The sequence below is a fragment of the Podarcis filfolensis genome, assembly GCF_964270895.1.
Source record: "Podarcis filfolensis genome assembly, chromosome: 2".
In the NCBI taxonomy this organism is placed as follows: Eukaryota; Metazoa; Chordata; class Lepidosauria; order Squamata; family Lacertidae; genus Podarcis; species Podarcis filfolensis.
Window position 1 is genome coordinate 52,119,639 of NC_139605.1, and position 18,431 is coordinate 52,138,069.

At 43.8% G+C, this 18,431-nt stretch overlaps 1 protein-coding gene and 1 long non-coding RNA gene across 2 annotated transcripts; one reads left to right on the plus strand and one right to left on the minus strand.

The window, feature by feature from the left end:
• Positions 1–639: 639 nt before the first annotated feature.
• On the minus strand, positions 640–6,582 carry LOC310757886. The gene is made up of 3 exons (XR_014545540.1): positions 6,462–6,582; positions 5,897–6,049; positions 640–2,145 (listed from the first exon to the last, which is right to left on the minus strand). It is a non-coding gene; the product is annotated as an uncharacterized lncRNA (long non-coding RNA).
• A 70-nt stretch (positions 6,583–6,652) lies between these two features.
• Positions 6,653–18,023, plus strand: CISH (cytokine inducible SH2 containing protein). Its single transcript, XM_083603572.1, has 3 exons — positions 6,653–7,867; positions 14,266–14,492; positions 15,275–18,023. The coding sequence occupies exons 1-3, from the start codon at positions 7,821–7,823 to the stop codon at positions 15,769–15,771; spliced, it is 771 nt and encodes a 256-aa protein (XP_083459698.1). The 5' UTR covers positions 6,653–7,820; the 3' UTR covers positions 15,772–18,023.
• Positions 18,024–18,431: the final 408 nt, after the last annotated feature.

The following is an 18,431-nucleotide window of genomic DNA, read 5'->3' on the forward strand; positions in this document are numbered from 1 at the left end:
CTTGAGGAAACGGAACAACACTAACTTCACCCTTTCAGACAAAATAGCCATGATCAAAATGATCATCCTCCCAAAACTAACCTATTTATTCTAAACCCTCCCAATCTGGATTCCCTCAACCCAACTCCAGAAGTGGCAGATGGTATCAAATTGTATGGGAAACGCCCTTATTAGAAAAGCTAAGCAATATTAGTATATGTGCTGCCGAAATAAAAGAGGGCACCTTCAACCCAGTATGTCTCCCCTTTATCACATACCTGAAGGAGCATCTCCACCCCCATCATTCAGCCTGGACACTGAGATCCAGCACTGAGGCCTTCTGGCGGCTCCCTCACTGCGAGAAGTGAGGTTACAGGGAAACAGACAGAGGGCCTTCTCGGTAGTGGTGCCTGCCCTGTGGAAAGCCCTCCCTTCAGATGTAAAGGAAATAAGCAGCTATCTTATCTTTAAAAGACATCTGAAGGCAGCCCTGTTTAGGGAAGTTTTTAATATTTAATGCTGTATTGTTTTTAACACTCGACTGGAAGCCGCCCAGAATGGCTGGGGAAACTCAGCCAGATGGGTGGGGTATAAATAATAATAATAATAATAATAATAATAATAATAATAATAATAATTATTATTATTATTACATCAACAAGACAACAACAAGAACCCACTGACAGCATACAAACCAATATGGCTTACCTGATCCAACAAACCCTCCCCCCTCACAAATGCAAACAAACCCCACTGCAGTCAACCACAGACAACCAACCCCACCCTGCCTCCCAATACCTCCCACTACCAAGGAAATGTAACAGATAGAAAGAGAACCTACCCAGTTGACGCTGACACAAAACCACACACGTACTCTATACAAAAGAATATAAACTCACCACCTCACCTCTTGTCGCCCCCCTCTTCTTCCCCAACCTTATCCTATACTCAACACTAATGCCTCACAACAAATGTCACTGATTTGTAAGAAAGACTGTACAACCTGAAAAAAGAGACAAGGCATGTGCTTTTGTAAACCAATAAAATCTTTAATAAAAATAGTTTTTTTAAAAAAAATAGTTATTGTGGAGCTGGAAAATGTCATCCAAGAAGAGTCAACCAAAATGATCAAGGGGCTGGAACAACTCCCTTATGAGAACAGGTTATATAGCATATGGTGCTTTAGAGAAAAGGCAAGTAAGGGGTGGGGGGACACAATAAGAGATGTATAAAATCTGGTGCGTAGAAAGTGGGTAGGTGATCATTATTCTCCCTCTCTCGTAATACTACAACCTGTGGTCATCCCATGAAGCTGAATGTTGAGAGATTCAGGGCAGATGAAAGAAAATACTTCACACAGTGCATAGTTAAACTATGGCATTCGCTCCCACAGAATGTAGTAATGGCCACCAACTTTGATAGCTTTACAAGGTAATTAGAAAAATTCATGGAAGGTATCAATGGCTACTAGTATTGATCCCTGCTGGGGATCACAAAAGGGGAAGGTGCTGTTGCACATGCATCTGACTGGCCACTATGAAAATAGAATACTGGATTAGATGAGATTTTGGTCTTAGCCAGTAGGGCTGTTCTTATAGTTATTTCTGGCTGGATGCCTGACATTCCTAGACATTCCATGTGCTTTGGTGCCTCAGAACAAAACAATCTTTAAATGTTGTACTTAACCTAGGGTTGAAGCGTGTTCATCGAACAAAGCCTGCTCCATCAGAATTAGTTGGATGTTCCCTATTGACATCAATAGATGCCCACTAAATATCCTGCACTACACACATAAGTACTGCAAATATAAATGAAAGTTGACCATGCCATATATATTATCTATATGCACTCACGTCCCAACTGATGTTCTAGTTCCCTAACACATATGTACTATTTGTTTTCACATTGAGATACTTTTACCAGCAGATGGTAGTATTGTAGTGTTGAAACCTAGAATGCAATGTGCAGGAATTATTTTTAGCTCTCTCTTTTTGGAACTTTCCAGTAATGTTGCTCCAAGATTTTCTCAGAATGTTTGCAATAGAGTTCTTTCTAAGTGTGTTTATCTGGTGAATCAACACGTCTTTCATTCACGACCTTGTATGCAATTGGATTGTTCACCGATCATCTATGATGTCAGCAGCAATATACCAGCAGACATTTAACCTGGAGGTAATTTGCAGAAATTAGAAGCCTGATGCATTAAACATACATGTGGTACAAACAATATGACTGCAAGTAATTCCTAGAAAATAGTTTTTGAGGTATGAACATAATAGATACTGGACTAAAAACTAGATTCATGAAAATATGACCAGACAATCCTTTCATTATGTCTGACAAATGCAAAAGCTTTCATACTTTCCTCCCACCAACAGGCAGAGAAATAACATGTATTTCTGAACCAATTAGAGAACTAGTCTGTAAAAGCTACCCAACTTGAGTATACACACATACTGCTGTCACAATTCACTCCCTTAAAAGGTTAATCAAAGCTACTGAGCTATTAACTATATTTTTAAAGAGAATGAGCATGAAACCTCACCGTGTAGAGCTGGAAGTCATTTGTCAGATTCTGACTACTAGACTGCGCTTTGCTAACAAGTCTAGGAAGTTTGCAGACACCAAGAGAAAGCGCCTCTGCTATACTTTTAGGTTCAAAATCAGCTGGAGTGATCATAGCATTTATGTGTCTATAATTTCAGAGAACTCCACTTTGAAATGGGAACAGTATGACTTTATGAAAGGTTAATTGGGGCTGCGGGAAACAACAGCCTTCACACAGCTCATTTCAAAATGTGATCTGGCTAATTGGCTGCTTTTCTTTCACTGAAACGAGACCTATTTATGAGTGTGAAAGAACAGGCTAGCTACAAACTGGCTCCCACAGCAGCAAGACTCTGCTGCCTTACCTCCTGTGCTAAAGGTAAAGGGACCCCTGACTGTTAAGTCCAGTCACGGACGACTCTGGGGTTGAGGCACTCATCTCGCTTTACTGGCTGAGGGAGCTGACGTTTGTCTAGGTCATGGGGCCAGCATGACAAAGCTGCTTCTGGCGAACCAGAGCAGCACATGGAAACGCCATTTGCCTTCCTACCAGAGCAGTACCTATTTACTTGCACTTTGATGTGCTTTCAAACTGCTAGGTTGGCAGGAGCAGGGACCGAGCAACGGGAGCTCACCCCATCGCAGGGATTTGAACCACCGACCTTCTGATTGGCAAGCCCTAGGCTCTGTGGTTTAGACCACAGTGCCACCTGCGTCCCTGTGCTACTAGGGCCTAATTCCTGGCACGTGCTTCCAGTCTAAGCTCTGTTTCTCAAGGGTACCATCTAGGCTTCAATAGCAAGCTGGCAAGGATCAGTCTGGCTCCACCAACCAGCCTCAGAATGTGATTTTCAGTCACAGCAGGGCCTTGTCCTCCTCTCTCATGCTAAGCCTCCCTATCCTGAACAATGTTGTCCACTAGACCTGGACTGTGCCACTGGTCCCATTAGACTGACTGCTACTTTCCATCCCCTAAACCCTGAAACCTGATTACTTGGGGCCTGAGACCTCTTGAATCAGGAGCGTACTAGCACATACACACCCACCCTCTGTAAGGGTTTCTGCACACAGGTTATTATGCTGGTGCTGTTACATTATTGATATGTCTTGGAGTCAAGAAACTTGATCTCCCAAAGGCCTTTGATGGTATCTTCCTGGACCAACTTAGTGGGATGGGTAATGGAGGCACTGTATTATGGTGGTTCCACTCATAACTTCAGGGCTGTGTCCAGACAGTAGCACTGGATGAGTGTTCCTTGGCCCCCTGGCACTTCTGCTATGCGGTTCCACAGAGTGCTATTCTCCCTCAGTGCTATTTAATATTTTCAAAGCCATTGGGCGCGGTCATTAGGAGTTTTGGAGCAAGGTGTCATCAGTACACTGATGATACACAGCTCTACTTCTCCATAACATCGGAATCAGAGGCATTTCAGTTCTTTTGCTACCAATTCTAAAAGATCCAGGTAGCTGTCAGCCTGGATATATAGCAGATAATTCCTTCCTATAGCAAAATCAGACTGAGGGCCAACAGGAATGTAAGTGGAAAGCACAGAGGAAATATATATATAATTTAATTTTCATAAGGTCAAGTGTATTGTCACTCTGTAGCAAGATTGTGCCTTGCTACACACACACACACACACACACACACACACGTTGTTGTTGTTGTTTAGTCGTTTAGTCATGTCCAACTCTTCGTGACCCCATGGACCAGAGCACGCCAGGCACTCCTGTCTTCCACTGCCTCCCGCAGTTTAGTCAGACTCGTGTTTGTAGCTTCGAGAACACTGTCCAACCACACACACACACACACAGCCCATATTCAGGTGAACCTCATAGTATACAGAAATACAAAACATTTTCTTTTCTTTTCTTTCAAATAAAAGGCACTGTAGAATGAAGTCCATTGTGGAACAGACAAACAAACATGTTCAGTGGATTCCAGGAGCTATGGAGCATTGAGTGACAGAAAATAAAACCGATGGCAAGGGAATGAATTTGTCTGTTTGTAAGGCACAATCTTGCTACAGAGTGATGATACATTTGACCTTATGAAAATTAAATATGAAAGAGATGTTTTAAAAATATTCTTCTCTCAAGGAGGAAATTCCTCTCAGAATGGATTTCCAGATTTCTCAGAATGTGCAGGATCAATTCACATGGAAAAAGCAGCAATGTCTTCCTGGGAACCTTGAAATGCAATCTGGCAGTGGTTGTTCCACATGTTGTCTGCAGCAGCATGCTGACCAACTCTGGTTATTTTCACTACTCCACTGCAAGCCACGCACCAATGAAAACATGTACTTCAAGATGGGAGGGATTCAACTAGCAAGCCTTGCCAGCAGAAGCCAGCACAATGGCTTTTGCTAGTGCAGTGAGGCCTATCTCGCCTCAAGGCTCCAGTTAACTCGGTGGCCAGGGAGGGGGGGGATCAGGAACAGTGCATAGTGAGAGGAGTAGACAGATAATATCATCAGGCTAGCAGAAATGCCTGTGCTGATGGAGTGATCTGCCTAGTGCTATACAGTGGTACCTCGGGTTAAGAACTTAATTTGTTCTGGAAGTCCATTCTTAACCTGAAACTGTTCTTAACCTGAGGTACCACTTTAGCTAATGGGGCCTCCCACTGCTGCTGCACCGATGCCTCGCAATTTCTGTTCTCATCCTGAAGTAAAATTCTAAACCTGAGGTACTATTTCTGGGTTAGCGGCGTCTGTAACCTGAAGCATCTGTAACCCAAGGTACCACTGTACTGAATTTCTTCCCCTACATCTGAAACTTGTGCTTTGACACTGGACTATGACCCTGCCCTTTAATAAAATGAGAAAACCTTGCTATATATGCACTCTTGAAAATACACCATTGTAGCCCAGTGTTGCCTGTTCTGAGTTGTAATGACTCCAGTCTATGGTCTCAGGAATGGGTGTTCTCCTGCGTTGCCACTGAGATCTTTTAAGTGGAAAGTCTAGGAATTCAATTTAAGGAAAGTCTAAGCTCCCTCTCAGCCAGGACGGTTTGAAACCACAACCCCATAGACAACAAGCAAACAAGCGTGCCACAATTTGTCCAGTGAGTCATGGGTGGAATAGCCTCCACATTGTGGCATTTCAAGCAGCCAGCACATGGCTGCTTATTCTTTGAACTGGGCCCGGGATGACATTCTCATTCAACTCTAACGAAAGCATGTGAAGAATCATGGCCTTTGGCCTTGACTCTCAAAGCAGCATCATGGTGCAAGTCTCATGGGCTGCCAGCAGAGTGCTTGTGGGGAAATAATAGACCTTGTGCTGCCTGGAACTAGGCAAGACAGTTTATTATTTTATGGGTGACTATACTATATACCCATCTAGATCTAAGACAAGCGACTCACTCTCATTCAGAAGTGACAGGGTGGGATGCTCCCTGCTGAGTAGTTTGCTGTCAAGGGCACCTTAAGGTGTGATCTTCGGGGCTTATTACGACCTAGTTCTACGTGGAGCACCATACTGGATATTTAGGATGTCTTGAAAATAAGGATTTCAGGCTGTTAAATAAAAAAAAAAATCAGGTTATGGTTTGGAATGGATTAATTAAAAAATTGCGAGTCGTCCCCCCCTTAAAAAAGGGTAAAGGTAAAGGACCCCTGACAGTTAAGTCCAGTCGCAAAAGACTCTGGGGTTGTGGCGCTCATCTCGCTTTACCCCCCCCTTAGGCATCTCAAACACACCCCACAATTCTTGTTCTTTTTTGGGTGGCTTGTAACTATTTCAGGTATGACATTTGTTGTGGCCATGTTCGATTCACTCCCAAGCTTTATGAAATTGAACTTGAAAGGGGTGAAATCACATGAGAGTATTTTTTTTAGTGGGGTGAGAGTATTTTTTTAGTGGGGTGTGTGATTCGATTGATCTACTCTTGAATTAAAAGAAGAGCGAAATTCCAGGAAGAGGACGTGCCTTATCTTTCAGCAGCAATGACTCCACTTTCTGCAGAGCGTTATAAAATTGCTGTCGTCCAACTATTATTTATTTCCCAATGCAGCGCCAGGAACAAACGTGGGGTGTAAAGCATAGGCTTTTTCAAAACTTCGGCGGAAGGAAACCATCAGCCTAATAAAAGAGACGGCCGGCAGCTGCCCCACTACTCAAGGCAGGGAAACGTGCTGCTGCTCCTCCGCCCTGTCTGGGAGCCTCAAGAAAGAAGCGGCAGGCGCTTGGCCCCTCTTGCCAAATGGCTACTAGCAACGCCCGCCAGGCTTCCCGCTGCTGCTCCCCGCCTCTACCGCCCTTCCTTTTCCGCCTCCGCGTTGGCGTGCGGGTTTCTCCGCGTGTCTACTGGGATAGGATCATTACAGCATCCGACGTCATCCGCCCCTGATTGGCAGGGCTCCGAGGCCCGGCCCTGCCCTCCTTCGCTCTGATTGGCAGAAGGACGCGGTCCGGCCCCGCTTTCCTGGAAAGTTCTTGGAAATCTATCAAAGGTATTTCCTTGAACGCAGAGAGCGGCGGCAGGCAATGCTGGATAAGCCTGAAAACAACCAGCAACTTTTTCAGCCGGATCCCTTGAAAAACCCTCTCCCTTTCCAGCTGGGGGATATTTTGGTGATCTGTTGGGGGGATTATTTTAACTCCAGGAGAGCAAGCCTGACAGCAAGGTCTCTGCTACGGACGCATCTATTTATATATTTCTTTCTTTTTTCTTGTTAATGTCGGCACAGTGATGTGAATACAATACAATTCCAGGAATCCACCACTTCCTGGAACAGATTAAAAGGGAGCAAACAAAAGATTACTTAGTAGTGGCTTCCCCCCTCCCAGAGCTTCAAGATTACTTCAAGAGGCAGCGTCGAGGCGAGCTGCAACTCTCTCTGCTCACTTCTTCCACGCGTTTAAGACAAGAGAGAGATTTATTTATTGAGACGTATTTATTGATTTTTCTTTCCAGTTGTTGCTGGTGATTTTATACGCCACCGGGAAGGAGATTTCTTTCCTTCTCTCATATTCTTTTCTTTTCCCCGTGTAATTTTTTAAAAAACAATTCACCTCTGCAAGAGTTCAGTGGAAAACTGCTAAGGTTACGTACCTTTTCTTACTCGTAACTTGCTGAGCAAAGACTTTCTGGATACCTCAAACTGTCTGCTTTTCAGCGAGTGATCTCCAAGGTGCTTTTGAGAAGGCTTCTGGGTCTTCATCCAGCCTTCTTTTTCCGAGTCACTTACTGGCCGATTGTGGTACCTCCTGTTTGGGAACAAAGACCGACCATAAAGAAGAAACCCAAAAGAGGGAGAGCTTTTCCCCCAGTTCCCCGAAGACTTGATGCTCTTTCCTTGGTCCTGGAGTGACATGATCCTCTGTGTTCAAGGGTAAGATCCCTCAAAGACTTTGCAATTTTCTTATCCCACTTTAAAAAGTACTGAAAAGGTATTGTGGAACAAGTCCTCAAACCCCCTTTTCTTTAAATAAGGGATTTCAATTCAAATCAGTGTGTGTGTTTAAGTTACTTTATTTCAGTTGAAGGTCACCCTTTGTGCAGGTTCCCATTTTTAAAAAGGTAAACATGCAGCACATCAAGTTAACAAAATTCAATACGCTTTTAAAAGAAGTGGAAGGAAGAGAGTTGCTGTTTCTATTGTGCGTGTTTGATTAAAGATGAACAGTGCAATCTTGTACATGTCCACTCAGAAAAAAAGTCCCACTGAGTTCAGTAGGCCTGACTTCTAGATAAGTGGGCATGCAATTGCAGCAAAGAGGCTTTATAATCTTACTTAAACTGAGGAGCGGTGTGTGGGGATCAGCTGGAAGAGAATTCCAAACATACAGAAAATACTCTTGAACAGTTTGTTGTGAGTAGTGAAGGGCTACTGTTTTAACCATCTTCAGATAATTAAAAAAAACCCAACACCACTGCAAAAATATACATAGATTGCTGTAACTGATAATAGCTTATCTACCCAAGACTCTGTGTGTGTGATGTATACATGGCACGCTGGTCACGCAACCATCTACATGTTACTGCATTTGTGAAACTTAAGGACAGCACAATTTTTCAGTTTGACTAGATGTATCCCACTGTTCTTACTATCACACCAGAGAGTCCCAACTAGAACTCATACTCGTGCCGCCAGACTAACATTTACAGTTACTTCAGATATCAAGGGGTGGTACCTGTACACTAAGACTGCATGTTGTCTGACATTCCACACTCAAGCAATGTAAAATACTTACCTAGTTATATAGTCATTAAGAGCTATGCCATTTAAAACTATTCCAAAAGAGAATCTAGAAGTTTTTGCCCCTTTCCACTCTGGCAGAGGTGGGGGTTTCCACCTCCTCTATTGCTTCTATGTATTGCTGGCTAGACACCACAACGATTTTCCAGTTTCTTTGTTTTCATTGCTAATACTTTCTGTTTGTGTGATGAGTCTCAAAACACATCTGCTCTAATTTAGTCTTTGTCCTCATTCACACCATACATTTAAAGCACTACAAGACCACTTCAGTCATGGCTTCCCCCAAAGAATTCTGGGAGTTGTAGTTTGTTAAGGGTGCTCCTCCCCCCCCCCAAAAAAAACAATTCCCTGAGTGATTTTACAATCAATCCGTCTTCACAGGGAACTCTGGGATGGGATGGGAATAGGGGTCTCCTAACAACTCCCAGAATTCTTTGGAGGAAGCCATGACTGTTTAAAGCGGTATCATATTGCTTTAAGTGTAAAGCATTTAAAATGTAACACATTTTAAAATTGCTATAATGGTGTGAATCGTTCCTCTTCCTCTGTTGGTTTACAGTTCATTTGCTTCCTGTGCTGGCTTTTAACCTGGGGCTCTCTAGAATTTTGTGCAGGTTAGAAGCCACTTGTCTCCTGCTCACTTAAGCAGAATTCCGAAGGGAGAATAGAAAAGCACTCAATAAAGCACAGGGCTGGAGAATTTCCTGAATCTTCCTATCTTGCCATTTAACTTTGGTTTGCTGGGGAAGTAAGCAACTCCAGAACTTTCAGCTTTAGTTTCGGGGCTGCTAATTTATTTTTTATTCCCTAGAACTAATAATTCTTTGGAGAAGGTTTGCAACCTTTCTTTAAAACTGTGGAATGCCTTTCATATTTTCCTAAGTAGCTCAGCTTGAGAAGTATACTGGTTGTTGTGTTAATTTCTGATTAAACCTTTGTTGCTATTTTGATAGGTTCACCATTCCGTAATTTAAAACTAGCTAATAGACCACATGGCTCATATCTCTTTAATCCTAGAAAGACTGACATTCCTCCAAAGGGCCCAGGTGATAGACATGAGGTTTGTCCTCAGAACAAACCTGCAAAGTACATAGATCCATTGGGCTTCATGGATATAAGCAGAGATGTGAACCAGTCCAGAATGATCAACTACAGCACACTGGTTCTCAGTCTGTGTCCTTCCTCTGAGCAATCACACTTTGATGATGTAGATGCTTTTCTGATACTCCCTAAAAGAGATACCTCTTTTTGCAGGGAGGGTACAATTTCATTTTTATTATTGTCCTGTCTGCCCTATGTTTATGCCCAGTCTGCTTCAGTTTATGTTCCTCTCAGATCATATTTAGAAAGCTACTACCTCATTTGGCATGAACATTTTTATCTTCTTATCTTCTTGCACACCCACTCAGAGATATTCCCCGGCGTACTACTCACACCAGCCTTTCTCGTATTCCCAGTTGCACTGGCAGAGGAAGGCGGGTGCGGTGCGCACCAGGTGTCAGCTGTGAGGGCGGGTGACATCGCTGTACCACACCCCCCCCCATGCTCATTGTGCGGGCGGCATGCCACATGGGATGATGCTGCGGTGGCAGCTCTCATGCGTCTTCATCGTTCCTTCTTTGCTGCAAATGCCTTTCTGTCACAGCCTAGAGCCCTTCACTTGGTTGAAGCACAAAATTTCACTCTTGTCTCCCTTTCATACCCTAGTTAAGCAGCCAGGATGCATGGACTGCAAGGACTGTTTCTCTAGGGACACCAAATGCAGGGAAAGACCTAGCAAAAAATGGTATTAACATCACAGAGCACAGCATCACTCCCCCTGCTGCAAAAACAAAACAAAACAAAACAAGGGGCAGACTAGAATGCTTTTAAAACGTTATTTTAAAGAAGGGACATGTGTTGCAAACTCCAGGAATAAGATTTAAAGGACTGGGATAAGGTTATTTATTTCTACAAACAATAGAGGTTTGGGTTCAGTTACAGAGGAGACCGTTTCCACCATGCCAGGCCCTTTGCCCTCTCTGCCTAGTATTTGTAATCCCAGCAAGCAGACCTATGGTTCAAAGAAGCCCATGCCAAGTATCCAGTTCAGAAAATAAGATGGGTTACAGGGCCTCATGCCCTCTTCTCCTTTTGGCCAAGAAACTCTGAGGCCTTTAGAGCCTGCCAGCTGGAGTGGCTGTTTTGTTAGCTACTATTTGGGGTTGGTGCGTAAGGCTAGCTCATTGTCCGTTTGCTCACATGAGTGGTAAACATCCATCTCTAGGAGGGTGAGAGGAAAGGACGACGACATTACATCTTGTGCAAGATGAAACCACGCAACAAAAGCAGAAGCTGATATTATTAGGATTTCCCTCCACCCTTACTATCAGAAGCATATATACGTCAGCTTATTAGGAATTGATTTGGCCATTCTGTTCCTATAATATATGGGACAGGGTTTCCTAAGAATCTGTGGATTTTGTTTTGTTTTTTAATCTTTTAAATTACTTATTATTTACATGTGAGCCATTAAAATATATGTAGCTCTACTGAGTTTCATAAGCAATGCAAAGCAATGCAGAAACAAAACCCAGACTGAGGGCTTACAGTCTAAAGTAGGCAAGGAAGAAGACAGAGGAATGGGTGGCAGAGACAAGGGCTGCAAGGGATTTATGGGCAGAGATGCTTAAACTTGATTCCAGTTGGGAATGAGAATTACCGGTAAAGGTTATGCCGAAGATTTAAATATTTAGATTCCTACGCATGCATCAGAATTCCCAGGACAGCTCAATATTTCCCTCATGAATCAGATATTTCCAAAAACAGACGGGCACTTTCATTTGTGAGCATGAACCCTCCCACCTCATTATCTCTAATTCTGTGGGACTCCACATCTCCCCTCCCACAGAAAAGTATTAAGAACAAAGCAGATTCAGGTAATTGTGACATTCAATGACATTTCTCTCTTCCCCGTATGGGTGGAAGCAAAAATGAGGGCATCGCAACAGAGAAAAGATCAGTCCAAAGTGTACAGTATTCCCTATTACAGGTACCGTAATCTTTATGGACTGCCCATTATAGTAACATTCAGGTACAGTGATGGACCTGAACCAACTGAATTTGGAACTGAGAACTCCTGTAACGAAGCCTTGCTGGTAATTACAGCTACTTCCTGCCTTTTCACTTTGTTAGTCATTTACTACCATGCAAATTACTGATACGTTCAGATTTGCCGGTTGCTATCACACCCACTTTGGAGAGTAAAGTGGTTACACAAGGTACAAAGAAACTAAGATCCCGGGCCAACATGCGTAGGTGCTTTTGAAAGGCGGCATTAGAAAAGCTATGGAGTGGAACAGAATTGAGAAACTGAGCTGGCAAATGGTTCTTGGCCATGGTTTGCCTGAGAAGGACTTTGTCTCATGGTTATGGAGGAAAGGTGTGGCCCACTGCAAAGCTTTAGCACTGTGAATTTCTAGCAATGTCTAAATTTAGCACACAAATCATATTTGTTACTGTACTGCCTGCCGCCTTGCAGTGGGTGTGTTCCAGATAAGGTTTTTGTGTTTTAGTGCATTTCCCCTTTTTGGGGAGGTGGAAAAGCTTGCAGCTCAGAAAACAATTGCTTAGAAGAAGAAAAAGATGATGATCTCGGTATTCACATCCCTTGTGGGTGATACATGCACTTTTCTCTGTGCTTTTTTTGTTGACTCATCTTTAGACTTCCATATTCAACTGGGTTAATTGAAGGGAGCCAAGCAGCAAGACCACCAGGCTATGTGGAGGGAAAAAATAACAACCAGCAGAATACAGTGGTACCTCGGGTTACAGACGCTTCAGGTTACATACGCTTCACGTTACAGACTCCGCTAACCCAAAAATAGTACCTCGGGTTAAGAACTTTGCTTGAGGATGAGAACAGAAATTGTGCTCTGGCGGCGCGGCGGCAGCAGGAAGCCCCATTAGCTAAAGTGGTGCTTCAGGTTAAGAACAGTTTCTGGTTAAGAACGGACCTCCGGAACGAATTAAGTACTTAACCTGAGCTACCACTGTACCGATGGGATAGGATGGATATGTAACCTTATCCCTTGTTTTCATCAAGGTGTCGTTGACACTGCATGCAATGTCTGCCATACGTTGGGGTGGGTTTTTTTAACCAAAAAAGTGGCAGGCTGTACAACCAAAGCAGAAAGGCCTTTTGCAAATGGAACTCAAACACTTTGACTTTGCTGCCTGTGTACCTCACCAGCAGAGCTGGATTTAGGTCAATGCAGGCCATTGCCCTGCGCAAGAATGCCAGGCAAAATCATTCTTCTTTAACCAGGCCTTTGGCCAATGCCCTTTTAAAATGTGTTGTGGAAGCGGTGTGTGTGTGTGTGTGTGTGTGTTTATTGGGTTGTCTTTGTTTTTATTACCCATTATTACCCTGTTTTTTATATTGTAAATTTATGTCCTGAGATCTATGGGTATAGGGCAGTATACTACTACTACTACTACTACTACTACTACTAATAATAATAATACTCAGAGTGAAAGAGGGGAGGGCACCCAATTTTGTCCTCACTCAGGGCGCCATATTACCAGAGTCCACCCCTGTTGCCAGTTCCACAGGTTTTCAGACAAGTTCACTTGGGGCTAATGAACGAGCTTCCAGTTTGTATTTCCTGATGGGTGCAGTCTTGGTGGGTAGCTGGAAAAGAGTGGTGGGACATGGAACTGGCAGAGGAGGAGGAGAGGGGCCAGACGATAAGTGTAGCAAGAACAGATCCGACTGTAGGCTGCCTGTAAGCGTATATGCTATTCTTTGACTCTTCAGCTCTTAGAGACGTTGCGTAAGACGCGTGTACACCCAAAATCGCTTCAACACTTTCCCCTGCGTATGTGTTGGTAATTATTATTCAGGCACAGTAATGTTTGAGATGCAGTAGAAAATAGAGCACTATATTTGAAAAGCATAAGAGTGAATTTTAAAACTTATTCCAAATTTCTCTTTTAGTGCATTTGATTTTTAATGGGATATAGTCAGGGAATCAAGTGAAGTTCTGTATGCATCTACTCAGAAGTAAGTGGATTCAGTGAGACTTGTTCCCAGCTAAAAGTTTATGGGTTGCAATCAAAGAGAAAGAAAAAGACTGGGTCTGTAGGACCGAAAAGCCACAGGCATGGAAAGAGTATTTGAGGCTGCAATCCTATATACAGTAATCTGGGAGCAGTTCCACCAAACTCAATAGGACTCTTTCTGAATAGGCATGCATAGGATTGTGCTGTCAGTTATCTTCTGTCTGGGGACAAGCCTGCACGACCCCATTTATGTTTATTGAAAAGCATATCCCACTCACTTCAGTGGGTCTTAGTCCTTTGTGTGCTTATTATCACAGTTAAGTGGTGTGCATTTCTTCCCTTTCTTCTTCCTCTGTTTATCTGCTTGTGCAGTGTAAGAGGCTGTCACATAGTGGGTTAGTACAGTAGGAAGCAATGCATTGATGCAACCTGGTTGCCAGGCAAGGTTAAAAACCCCCAAAACTAATTCTAAATGCCCTTCCTTTCAGATCCCATCCTTTGCTGGCAGAGGAGAAGATCAGAAGCCTATCGCTTGGGGGCCTTGCAGCGAATCTGTCAGAGCAAGTCATGCAGCCTCTGTCAGTCACACCTTTCCAAGAAGAGCCTGCTCCACCCTTTGTGGCGCCCACACCGGACAACAGCCCGCCTCAAGCACGAGACCCAGAAGAGGATCTGCTATGCATTGCCAAAACATTTTCATATCTGCGGGAATCTGGTAAGAGCCCTCAGAGACTTGGTAGTGGAGCGTGCCATGTGTGCTAGAGGTGCAAATAACAAGGAAGTGGAAGCATTCATGCGGTTGATGGGCAACAATGACTGTTGAAAGCTGCTTGCAGTGGAGATATGGATGACACACCATTGGGTGGCAATGGCGACAGTTCAGAAGGGCATTATGGGCCTTGAGAACTGGTTGGCTTTTCATTAGATCTCAGTGCAGCCAGGCAAATGGCGCCATGTTCTTCTGAAAAGCTGGCTTGGGGAGACTGGACCTGCAGCACTACACCATGAAACCCTGCTTAGCTCATTGGGACTTACCATGTGGGCTAGTGGGTAGAGGGTCCAGCTTGGGAAAATGGGATCTGGATTCAAATCCATATTCAGCCACAAGGCTGCCTTAGACTGTCAGCCTGGATAAGTGGGGAAATCCCATAGAAGCCACCGTGAACGTACTGCAGTGTGCAGTAGTAAACAAATACATCTCCTTTCCCTGTATTACTTTCCGTTATGATTGTAGATCAGGTTTTCTAAACTTGGGTCTCCAGCTGGTTTTGGACTACAATTCCCATCATCCCTGACCACTGGTCCTGCTACCTAGGGATGATGGGAGTTGTTGTCCAAAAGCAGCTGAAAACCCAAGTTTGGGAAACCCTGTTGTAGATCCTGCACTGAGCAGAGGGTTGGAATAGAGGACCTCCAGGTCCCTTCCAACCCTATTATTCTTTGACTAGTTTGTACTTTTTCTTCTATGTGTTTCTTATCTCTCTGCCTCTCTTCTAGGCTGGTACTGGGGCTCTATCACAGCCAGCGAAGCCAAGCAGCAGCTCCAGAAGATGCCCGAGGGGACTTTCCTGGTACGGGACAGCACTCACCCCAGCTACTTGTTCACCCTCTCAGTCAAGACCAACCGAGGCCCCACCAACGTGCGCATCGAATATGCCGACAGCAAGTTCCGGCTAGACTCAAACTGCCTCTCCAAGCCTCGCATTCTGACCTTCCCGGATGTGGTCAGCCTGATCCAGCATTACGTTCTTTCCTGCACCGTGGAGAGCAAAACGGACGCACCTTACCCACCTCCCATGCCTTTGCCTCCTATGCAGAAGGAGGTCTCGGCCGTGCACCTGAAACTCATCCAGCCTCTCAAGCGCAGGGACAGCCCTCCTAGCCTCCAGCACTTCTGCAGGCTACGGATCAACCGGTCGACTGCCGAGACAGACCAGTTGCCTCTACCAAAGAGAATGAATGACTATTTGAAACAGTACCCTTTCCAGCTTTGAGGGCGCTGCTGGTTTGCCTCAAGACAGACTATAGAAGCAATTTTTTTAAAAAAAACAAAAAACTATATACATAAAATAAAAATTTAAAACCTGATGGGACAGTGATGGGGCTTTTCCCCACCGACATGGTGTGGTATTATTTTAAGTGGGCACAGTAAGTTAACGGCCAGCAGAAGAGATGGCGTCCATTATACCCTCCCCGTATTTTCTCCCCAGCTATCCTAATTCCATTCCTGTGCCAAGGAGGAGGTGCTGGAATTGTGGTCATTCCAGTGCCCAAACCTCAGAGCTTCTCTTTATTTTCTGACTTTGTCTTTGAGGAAAACACACTTGGCATGTGCACACTACTTGAATTTCAGAGTCACCATCACACCAGGAATGTCGAAACATTGTTACTGTCGTTATTTATATCCATGGTAGCTTTTATTCTTTTTCACTACTACTAAGTATAATATAGATTACTACTACTACTATTATTATTACTACGTTTGCTTCTTTTTCAAACAAACCTGTAGCTATCCATAGTAACCCTTGGGGGACTTTGAATATCGACCAGTTAAGTTGTCTTGCTGTAGCCTTCTCCTTAATCTATGATAGTGCATTCGTACCCAGATGCCATTGGAAGCCCATGAAAGGTTGACCCTAGTCAGCTGTCAACATCTAGACTTCAGGTCCCATCATCGTAGCACACAGAATCCTTCCTTCCCTCCCAAACAAGCCTATTGGGCTCGGACAATTGAGCGTATTTTTGACTCTATCTTCCCCTCTTGAAGAGGACACACCCATTCTGAAGTAGCCAATTATATACTAATGATTTGCTTTTAAAAAAAATAACACAGTGAAGGCTCCTCTGCATGGAGCTGAAGCATTTGTCTTGGTGGGATGATCCCATCTTCAGTACTCAGACATAGCAAACTTCTATACATATATTTATATATTTATTCCCTCCTTCCTTCCTTCCTTCCTTCGGGGGAAGGAGCCCAGCAGAAAACAGGTTACCTTTCTTCCACCATCCCAATAACACCGCCAACCAGTTGGTTCTTAAGTTTTTATGTCACTGCTTTGTTTAGCACTATGTGGCTTCAGAAAGAGCTGGATTCTGTTGTTATTCACTACCTCATTGGCTAGGGGTAGCTTGACTTGTAGGTTGAAGCGGATAGTTGCTTTTTGAATAACATAATGAAATCAAAAAATTTAAAACTTTAATGTACCTTATTTTTTTTATTTTATTTTTTTTGCTTTCCTAAAGTTTGCCTGTGGACACTTAATCCACTTTTATTTTGATCCTTGTATATGGGGAAGGGAGAGGGAGAAAGAAGCAATCAAGTGATACCCCAGCTTCCATCTGGGGTACCATATCCAGGCAACTCTAGCACACTTTGTATTTCTTAAGGAGCTGGTGGTGCCCAAGACCCCAGAATTTGCTGTGCCTGGGCCAAGATAACAAGCTTGGCATTCATTCTGCCTTCCTCAGCCTTGTGACCTGATCACTGGGGGCAGAGGATTTGTACATTCAAACTAGAATGGTTGGTCTCCCATTATATATCTAAATCCTCAGGACAATGATGAATACACTTTCCCCATAAGCCTAGAGCTGAGCTGGAGACGAGAGATTTCTGCTATGTCAAGAGACTGAGATTCAGGTAGGGCTAAGGCCCCTTTGCATCAGAGATGGGGAACCTGGAGCCTTCCATGTATTGTTGAACCACAGTTCCCATAATCCTTGACTGTCGGGCCATTTCTGTTGGGGCTGGTATCCAACAACACATTGGAGAGCCACAATTTCCCTATCCCCACCTTAAAACAGGCTTGACCAACCAAAAGCTTTCCAAAGGATTTTGGCACACATCCACCGTCAGTGAACAGCCATGCTGGCTGGGGCTGATGTATGCTGTGGTCCAAAATGGCTGAAGGGCACCATGTGGACAAGTTCTACAGAGTAATTTGAAAGATATATCAAACCTTCTGCTCCCATTGCCAATCCAACATGACCTGGGATATTTAGCTAATGTCTGTTTCTTTTTGTGTCCCCCTAACCCCTCTGCCTGGATTTCTTTTGTATTTCTGGTTTTATTTTGGATACTTTGATGACTGACAGAGAATGTGTGCCTGTGTGATGTCTGGTTTGTTGCTCACTGAGCTCTCCCCTGTTCACTGTGACAGAGTGAGCAAGGGCAAATGAATGAGAACAGAGAATATATTTAAAAACAACAACAAAATACAATAAATGATATTTTTAAATATAAACAAAACACTGCAATGTTTTCTTTCTTCAGTGTAGCCTGTTGCAGAAGCCTTTTAAGCATGTTTCACTTTGCTCTACTAAAAGTATTGTAGTTACTTCAGGAAACTCACCTGCTAATATTGCAGTCCTAAATCCTGGCACCAGTGTGTCAGTTTTGGCAGTGCCCTCATATTGCTACAGTACAGGGATGGGGAACCAGTGACTGTCTAGGCTTGGCTGGACTGCAACTCCCATAATCCCTGACCATTGGCCATGCAGGCTGAGGCTGATGGGAGCTGGAGGGCCACAGGTTCCTCATCTCTGCTGTGTAATTGCCTATTGTGACATTGCAAGGTATTAGTCAAGGTGCCATAATGATTATAGTATAAACCTAAGGTCACTTTTCATTGAAGAAGGTTTTGCATCTGTCGTGTAC